The 9,310-nt window shown below is 33.3% G+C and overlaps 1 protein-coding gene across 7 annotated transcripts in view; it reads left to right on the forward strand.

Moving 5' to 3' along the window:
• Tbl1xr1 (TBL1X/Y related 1) overlaps positions 1-5,270 on the forward strand; it is a 155,490-nt gene extending 150,220 nt beyond the window's left edge. For all 7 annotated transcript variants that reach the window (XM_071615466.1, XM_071615463.1, XM_071615465.1 and 4 more), the window contains one exon: positions 418-5,270. In XM_071615466.1, the coding sequence (XP_071471567.1) occupies positions 418-444 (27 nt within the window). In that variant the 3' untranslated portion in view covers positions 445-5,270. The remainder of the gene's footprint in view (positions 1-417) is intronic.
• The last annotated feature ends 4,040 nt before the right edge of the window (positions 5,271-9,310 follow it).

Below are 9,310 nucleotides of genomic sequence, written 5' to 3' on the forward strand. Positions count from 1 at the left end.
TTTCTGCAGAGTAAGGTGTGATATTGAAAGAATCTCAAGATGAGTTTGTACATTTTTAAAGAATATACCAGCTATGGCTTCTGGAGCTCTAAAAAGCAGAGGGAAGATGGAAAACCATTAGCTGTATACTTAAGCTATAGCTAAATATTATTTTGTATGTTTCCCCCCTTCTTTTTTCATGAACAATGCAATTCCTAATAATTCTAGCTATGTTTCTTCCCCAATATTATTAGCTTATGGTTGTTTCCTTTGCTTAGATAATCTTTTAACTTCTCTGTTAGTAAAGTGCCCATTTTGCTGAAGGTTCATGAACTTAGAACTGAGAAACAGATTTGAAATTGTACTACAGAAAAGTTAAACTTGAAATGTAAAAAAAAAATTCTGAACACATTGGTTGATTATTGTAATTTCTTTCAGGTTTGTGTATTAGACCTTCGGAAATAGCGCTACTAGTTGGAAGCCATGGACCGACTATGAATGTGTACATAGCCAAAATGACTGTCCCTGACCCACGTACTGCTATAGTCCCACTTGAACCATGGCCAGTCCACTACAGCCAAATCTAAAAGAAATATATACATACAGTGTATATAAACAAAATTGCACCCTGAAGATGACAGAGTTTTGTCACAGCTTGTGAATTCTGTTCACCAAGTGCTGGAATCTAATCTGCTGTGCCCCTAAAATAGCATTTAGAAGTTTGGATATGAAAAACAGAAGAAAGAGATATACGTTATAAAAGCAGACCATACATACATGTACCAGTTTTTGGATACTAATGACAGCCTTGTCTCCCCCTTTGAATCAGCAGACACCATGGATTATATTCTTTTTTTTTCCTTTCAGTAGTGAGCAGTTTGTATGTACAGAGAAAATGGACTTAAAAAAAAAAACTTGCAGCAGTAGTTTGTTCTTGCTTTTAAATTTTGTTTTTGGTTTAGATTATGGATGCATGAAGTAAGGGAGTGAATCAGTTTCTTGTTTATATTTTTTTCACCTTTTAAACAAAAAAAAAAATCTTAAAAATATTTTAATGCATTCTTTTGAAGAGGTTAATGTTTGGTACATTTTATGGCTCCCAGAGCATATATTCAATTGGTGCATATTGTGGAAGGAAGGGGGAATTTGAAATTAAATGAAAACATATGACTTGGGTCATGGCAATCTGTAAGACACATCAGTAAAAGGGTATTATGCTCTGTTTTGGTTTTTTTTTTTTTTTTTTTGTTATTGTTTTTGTTGTTTTTTTCTGGTTCTTTTTTTTGTGATGTGGCTTAAATACAATAGTTTCTTTTTTGGGACATATTTCTGCCAATTAAAGACTAGAAGGGCACAAAATTTTTTTTTTTAAATACCATAGAGAAGATACATTTTTAAAAAATCTTCTGATGTTTTGTAGCCATAACTGAATTATGGTTAAAATGTGCACTATTGTGAAAAGGAGCAAAGTAGTTTTGGGTTTTTTGTTGTTTGTTTATTTGTTTTGCTTTGTTTTCTAAGAGATTAAAACGTTTCTGGATAAGGATTAGCTTCTCAAAGTGTCCATCATTCTGTATAGAAGCTTAACTATGTAATGTAACCAAACTCCAGTATTAAGAATCTCTCATGTTGTTTTTCTTTTATACAAAGCAAGATAACGGCATATAACACTGCCATTACATGGCAAAATGCTTGCTACCTTAGTTTAAAAAACAATCTTTAAAACAAAAGACTTGCTTCAAGGTATTTTTAATAGCAGTGATTCAGAATTTAAAAAAAAAAAAAAAAAGATAATTGCACTAACCTCCTTGCTGCTCTGATTCTGCATTTGTGGTACTTGTGACTACATTTTTTTTTTTTTCCAAGTATAAGATAGATTTAAGCTGCTATTTTTTTTTTTCCAGTAATCACTACTCTATCATGTCTTTTACTCTGTTTATGTCAAGTGTTTTCTTAAAGATAACAGGCATCAAATCTCTTGTGCTCATGCAACTAAAAGTAAAATATACAGACAAATGTTAGCATGAGGCCATGTTTATGTGTATGATTAACAGGGTTTGTCATGATTAACATAAGAATCTAGGAGTGTCAATTTGAAAGAGAATAGTTGTCAAATTTATATCTTACAGATTTTAATTAAGGAATTGTTTATTATCAAGCTTAGCAAATTTACAACACTATTTCTGTCAATAATTATTTTGAGGCCTTTACTGCTAAAATTTTAACCTGTGTTCTGTGTTTAAGTGGAAACTGATTTAACCCAAGTTAATGCAGCTTTGATTTGCAGCATTTGTTGTTTTGCTATTTTTACAAAACAGCATTGATTGAAGCAAGTCTTGGTTTTACTAAGGTAGAGTAGCATTTGCTATAGGTAAAGAGAATAAATACACTTAATTTTCACAATACATTGTTATATGTACCCCAGTTGTTGATAGTGGGGACTATGATACTGTAATAATATTTTTTAAGATTTACATCCAGAGAGGCAGTCATTCATGATGGTTTTGTGCCAGCTGTTTTTAGGGTTTTGGATCACATTAGAGATAATTTAGAACTTATTACCCTGTGACTTATGTAGGAAACCTAATATGCTGAGTATCTGGCACTTGAAATCCTGCTTTTATTGCTAGAGGTTCACATCTGGTTGACCTCTGTTGTTGTTTAAAAAAAATAAATAAAAATAAAAAAATCTGTGCAATAATTTTTAAATGTGCTCCCAGGAATAGACACAAATGTTTTGAGTATGTTTAAGCTGCATTTTCCTTTAGTGATGCATTTGTCAATTGCACTGAATTTAAATCTGAAAGTCAGAGGTGATTATTGATAGTACTTTTGTATTTTGATATGGACAATTTATTCATTTGCATACAGTTATTGACTTTTTTCCCAGCTGATTAAAAAGATAGTCAAGAAATTCTGCAATATAGCTGTCAAAATGGACAGCTACATTTTTATGATATTGTCATCTTTGCTGTTTTTTTTTAATTCTTTAGCTATTTTACTTACGCATAATAGCCACAATAGGACATATAAAGATTATAAATGCAGAGCTTTATTATCCTGAAGTCTTGGGTCTTTCAAGTGTAAACTTCTCTGAAAGGTATCCATTTTGTAGGCTTGGGTTCTTGGTGAGCATACAATTGTTTGTTTTTGCTGCTGTTCTCACATCATCATTGCCTGCTGATGTGCCACGATGCTGCTCCAATAGACAAAAATAAGATCGTCTCTAATTTGAGCAGTAACATGATTGCAAGAGACCAAGTTTCACAGCCTGTAAAGTTCTATATTTGGGGTTCTTACTCATTTTTCCTCCCATTTTTTCCTGAGAATTTATTCCTGAAGATCAACTGAATCCAGTAGTTGGTCTATGGAATTCATTATGTTTTATATGCTACTGTAAGAAATGTATGATCATATGGAAAAATAGGAAGGGAAAATTTGATTAAAATAGAATGAAGAAAGAACAGCTGCCACTCTTAAATGTCATAAAGGAATTTTTTTTTCTTCAAGTAGGAAATCCCTTAAGTACTTACATTTGCTCCAGTCCCCTTTCCCACAATCAATCAGGTAATATTATTGACTTTCAGATGACTTTTAGAAGTGGTAACTGGTAATTTCCTAATAGGTCTTAGAACGTATCAAATTGTTTTAATTAATTATTCTCTAGGTAAGTATGTTTTAGGGTAAAACATCTTTTACAGATACTGAAAGTGCCTCCTTTTGTGGTGTAAAAAACAAATTATGGTGCAAAAGTAATCACTAGATTGAATTACACGAAGGTTTTTTGCTTTTTGACATACAAAAATGTCAAGAGAAAGGCCAAAGATTTGTACTTTTTCACTTAACTTATAAAAGCACTCCTTTTTTCCTTAAACTTCTTTCTGTCAAATTAGATTTAATGAGAGAGTACTATTTTTAAGGAGCTATCTGTTTATGTAGACTGATTTTGTTTAGAGTAATGTAAACTAATAATGAGTAGAGGCCTGAAGAGGACTGTGCATTTTTGCTATTAAAGGAATCACAAATGACCATACTTCTGCGAGCAAAAATGACGAGTTTTATTAGATAAGTAGAAAACTAAATCTTAAATGCAGTGCTATTTACTCTTTTAAGTCAGTTTTCATTTTCTTATATACATTGTACATTTCTACAGAACCTGTGTTTATTCTCATATGGTAAGGAAGGTACTTGCACATGGTAAATTACTGTTAACAGTTTCCGCAGAAATCCTGTTTCAGTGGACCAACATTGTGGCATGGCAGCAAATGCCAACATTTTGGGGAATAGCAGCAAACCTACAAGAGACCCTGGTTGGTGTTTTTGTTTGTTTATTTGTTTGTTGGTTTGTTTTTGGTCCCTTCCCCCCTTCTCTGAATCAGCAGGGATGGAAGGAGGTGGGTAGGGAAGTTATTAATTACTCCTTCCAGTAGTAGCTCTGAAGTGTCACATTTAATATCAGTTTTGTTTTTTTAACATGATTCTAGTTAAATGTAGGAGAGAGAAAAAAAGGAAGTGTTCACTTTTTTTAATACACTGATTTAGAAATTTGATGTCTTATATCAGTAGTTCTGAGGTATTGATAGCATTCTTTATTTCTGCCTTTACGTTACCAGTGTTGAAGCAGGGTGAATAACTAGGGCATATATATATATATATATATTTTTTTTTTTTTTTTCCTAGTAAGCTGTTTCATGATGTTGTCTTTGGAATTTCTGGATAAGTTCAAGAAAACATTCTGCATGTTGTATCTAGTCTGATGTACTTACCCATCTCATTCAAACAGAACCAGGCAGACTGCATTTTGTAGCTCTGTAATCCTTGAATACAGAAGTAATTTTCTCTTTCCTGACTTTGACATTGTAGCTATAATGTTTTCATTTTAATTTTTACAAATCCTTTGGGTCTAATTCTGTGAGCCTACCTATAGCACTGGATTAAAATGTCTGCATCATTTCTTTAGTTATCCAGTTAACTTTAAAACTGTTGTAAAAGTGTAAACCAGCCCATGACAGTTTTTTGTACATGTTAAAGAACTTTATTGTTCAGTTTTCATGATTATTGTGTAAGGAAGACTGATATAGATGTTCTATGCTGTCCTGGACCATGTTAATTACACTTATGATGTATTTTGGTTCCACATCACAATGATTTGTCCCCAATGACCCTTTTATCCTTTCTAGGCACATTTTTTGTTGTTGTTGTTGCAGATTCCCTTTGCATTGTATTGCTTTGACAACTGTAATTTGAATCAGATCTGAAAGAGGTCCAGAATAAAATATATTTTGATATTATGTTGGCTGTGTACATATATAAAACCTTTGATATCTACGTAGTTTGTATAGTCTATTTGCTAGTCAAGTAATGAGAGAGGGATGATATTTCCTGTTTACATTTAATTACTTTGTTTCCTCCAGTGTTGTGTAGAATAAACCTTCTTGCTCTGAGTTAGCCTTCATAACATAACATGTCTATTTTCTCCCTTACTAGTGTTACCAATTATAACAACTTTCATCAGAACCCCCAAACACTGTTTTTCATAAACATTGTTTTCCAAGATAAATACTTAAAAATTAAGCCCATAGATAAAATTACAAATTTTACTATTTTATTACTTCTTGCAGAAGATAAGATTTTTTTAAATGAAGGAATTATTTTCTATTTTTATTAAAGAATAATAGAGCATCTAATCAGCTGAGGGATAGCAATTACTTTTAAGTTATTTTGAAAACTCAATATTGTATTTAAAGGATATTATCTCACATAACCAATCTAAAAGAGACCTCAGATTTGTTTGTTTGCTTAGCATGCAGTTGAGAACAAAACAGTGTCTACATGTTATTGGCAATTTTTAGGGCAGGAGGCTCAATGTCCTTAATGATATTTTCCCCTTCATATAAAACATTTATGACATTCATTTCCATCCTTTGTCAGGATGTTTATGTTATTACAACCTTAATAGCCTATGAGAAATGATAGTAGGCACCTTCCAGGTTTAGTTAATCTCAGTTCCTCAGTGTTACATACAGACTTTTTCAGAAGAATCATTGAGCAAATTTTTGTATTTTGTCTTTAGAAAACTTCTTTCTCCAGGTCTTCTGTCTTTTCTTTCCATTTCTTTAAACAGAAACAATACAAGTATACTCTTACCATGTTTTATTAGTTATAAGCCACTGCTAACTGAATCTTTGGTTTTCAAGGGGTTAACTTTTATTGCATGGCATAGATTGTTAATATGCATTTTATACTTTTCCAGAAAGTATTGGACTACTAAGGATTAGAATCCATGTGAGCTTGAAGTTAAGCTGAAATTAATTTAAGCAGTCATTGAAGGGATTACTTTTAATTTCATAGTTCTTATACTTTACCATGGATTAGATTTCTTACCTGTTATAATACATAGCCAATGAAAGTTTACTGTTTTTCAATATAGTCCTTTGAAAAATACAGCGAGGGAAAAGCCACCGTGGAGGGTGCTTTTCTCTACTGTCCCAAAGCTCCCTGTCAACAATGAAATGTTAACCCTATGCTACTTTTTCTGCATGCTTCTTAAATGTTATATCTCAATGCTTAATTGTCCTAACTTGTAATATTTTTGTATTAAATTTTTTAGGAGTTCCTTGTAATTTCTTTATAATTTAAAATATATTAAACACAAAGTGTTTAGTAAAGTACAGATGACAATTACTAATGTTTCTTGGTTGTTGGGTTTGCATGATTAGTTGGGAAGACAATTCACATTTTAATAATTAAGACCAATGGGGTGAGATCTACACTGAAAAAGATGACAGTCCTCTTATTTAGTCATTGTTCTGTTTTTAAAAACAACTTTCTAACATACTAATCCATTATCAGAATGGGCTGTGTTAAGAAATAGTGTGCTACAAGATAGTACAAAAGCATAGGTTGGAGGACTGCTGGGCAGCACTGTGGAGAACTCAAGCACTGCAGGAGAACTTCAAGCAATCAAACTCTTGCCTTAAAAATACAGTCAGACTGACTCAGCCTGAGATTAGACGACTGAAAAACATCGGCTTAGGAAATTTTGAAAAATATACGCATTGCATGTTGACTTTTTCTGTGTAAGTTTTTGTTGGCTTCATTTATACACAGTATTGCATTAGGTTAATTTTCTGATTTCCAATTTGGTTACCTAAGGAACAGTATACTCCAGTGGAGGGCAAAGAATAGCTAAAAGCAGAAACTCTTGCACATTTGATGGCATAAAGTGAAATAATTGAGTTTAAAATGCCATGGAGATATACTATGTAGCATTAGTTTCATATTTCCAGCTGAAGTTGAGATATTTTAATGTTTGGAAACAAGATTTAAAGTGGGATATACTGTTAAAGTCTTGCGATAAAGAAATCAAGATTAAATTAGAGGTAAGTTTATTTGACTTTTAAAACTGTCAGTTAAACACCAGTGTACATTGGAATTCTTTTTAAAACAAAATACCTGGCCCTACCTTTAACCTATTGGTCAATATGGTAGCACTAAGTTTCTTTTCATTTGCTTCTTTGCTTTGTATAGATGACCTGTGTGGGAGGGGGCACTGTCACTGGCATATGTTTTATTATAAGAGTGTATACTTACAAAGAAATTTGGATACAAGATATAAATAATAGATTCCCTTTGAAAACCCTTAACCAATCAGTGATATCTGCTGGTAGCATTTGTATCCTTCCAGACTTTTTTGGAGGTGGGGGAGCACATACCAAGTATTAAACCTAAGGCCACTTAACTGCGGAGCCATGTCTGCAGCCCTTTTAATTTTTTATTTTGAGGCAAGGTCTGGCTGAGTGGCTTTAGTCATGGACTTGAGAAACTCACCTTTTCATTGAATTCATCAGGGAATGTTGTCACTACACTGTAGATGTAGCTTGAACTATAGGGTTTCAGAGCTTGCATTCTGCCTAATGGCCCAGGATGAATCTGAACTCCACCATATTTATTTGTTTGTTTGTTTTATTTGTAGATGGACACAATACATTTATTTTATTTATTTATGTGGTGCTGAGGATTGAACCCAGTGCCTCACACATGCGAGGCAAGCGCTCTACTGCTGGGCTACAACCCTAGCCTCCATTATTGTTATTTTTTTCCCCATCTATAAAATGTTGCTAGTGATAGTTACGTCATAGACTGGTTAAAGGATTAAACTTTTAATACATCTGTAAAGCCCTTAAAGAACATTGCCTGGTTATGTAAACTGTATTTCACCATTTTGGTTTTTTTTTTATGGTTGCATTGTATTACACACCAAAATTTAGCCTCCTTGATGTATATTTACTTTTCTTCATTTATTCCCATTAAAATCAATGGTACACCGTGAGCACAGTAGTTGCACACCTTTATAATCCCAGCTCTTCTGAGGGCTGAGGCAGGAGAATTGCAAGTTTGAGGCCAGCCTTGGCAACCTAGATGAGCACCCATCTCAAAAAAGGGCTGGGTGCATAGCTCAGTGGTAGAGGTAGAGCGTCCCTGGGTTCAATCCCCAGTACTGCCCCTCTATTTCTACCACTACACATAAACACAATAGTGCAGTAAACAAATATCTGCGTATATGTAGGACAATTCAGCAGTCCACTCTGTTTCACACCCCAGATTAACAGCCACTTCAAAGAATCTATAAAACTCACCGCTCAGTCATTTTCTGGCAATTTCAAAAGGGGTCATTTAGGAATTTGTTGTAGGGAGAGTTCTTGGGAATCATGTTTTATAGATTTAGTAATAGTGAGAGGAGGTAATTTAGACTAACAAGTGAGAGGCATGGCAGGGTTTAGGAAAAAACAGCCTTTTTTTTTAAGCATTTAGTGATGAAATGCTTAAGATACAACTAGGATTTTGTTAATCATGGGTGGATTTTTCTGCTACAGAGCACAGTAAACACGTTAAATCTAACTAAGGCACGTGGAACTACCAAACTGAATACCATATACTTTAATTGAGAGCCAAATTCTTAGTCCATATGGGAGCTTATGAAACATTTGGGTTTTTTTTTTCCTGGAACTTGGTTGTTTTTTTTTTTTTTTAGGCCACTTTAACTCATTTTCCCACCCCCGTTCCTGAGTTCTTGTTAGATTTTTTTTTTTTCTTAAAATATTTGTTGAGTATTTAGCATGTCCCAAGAAGTGTGTCTGGCACTGGATGACTAGTGAGCTAGAAAGAAATAGGCTCTGTTCTTTCAAAGGGAGGTTAGGAAAAGAATTAGATTGAAATATCTAAAATTACCATTTTTCTAAGTCAGAACTGTTGAAGATTCAAGCCATTCAATGTAATTTAAAGGAGAGAGGTACCTGAAGGTCAGAGGTTTTTAGTCTTTAGCTCACAT

The sequence above is a fragment of the Marmota flaviventris genome, chromosome 8 (assembly GCF_047511675.1).
Source record: "Marmota flaviventris isolate mMarFla1 chromosome 8, mMarFla1.hap1, whole genome shotgun sequence".
NCBI classification, from domain to species: domain Eukaryota; kingdom Metazoa; phylum Chordata; class Mammalia; order Rodentia; family Sciuridae; genus Marmota; species Marmota flaviventris.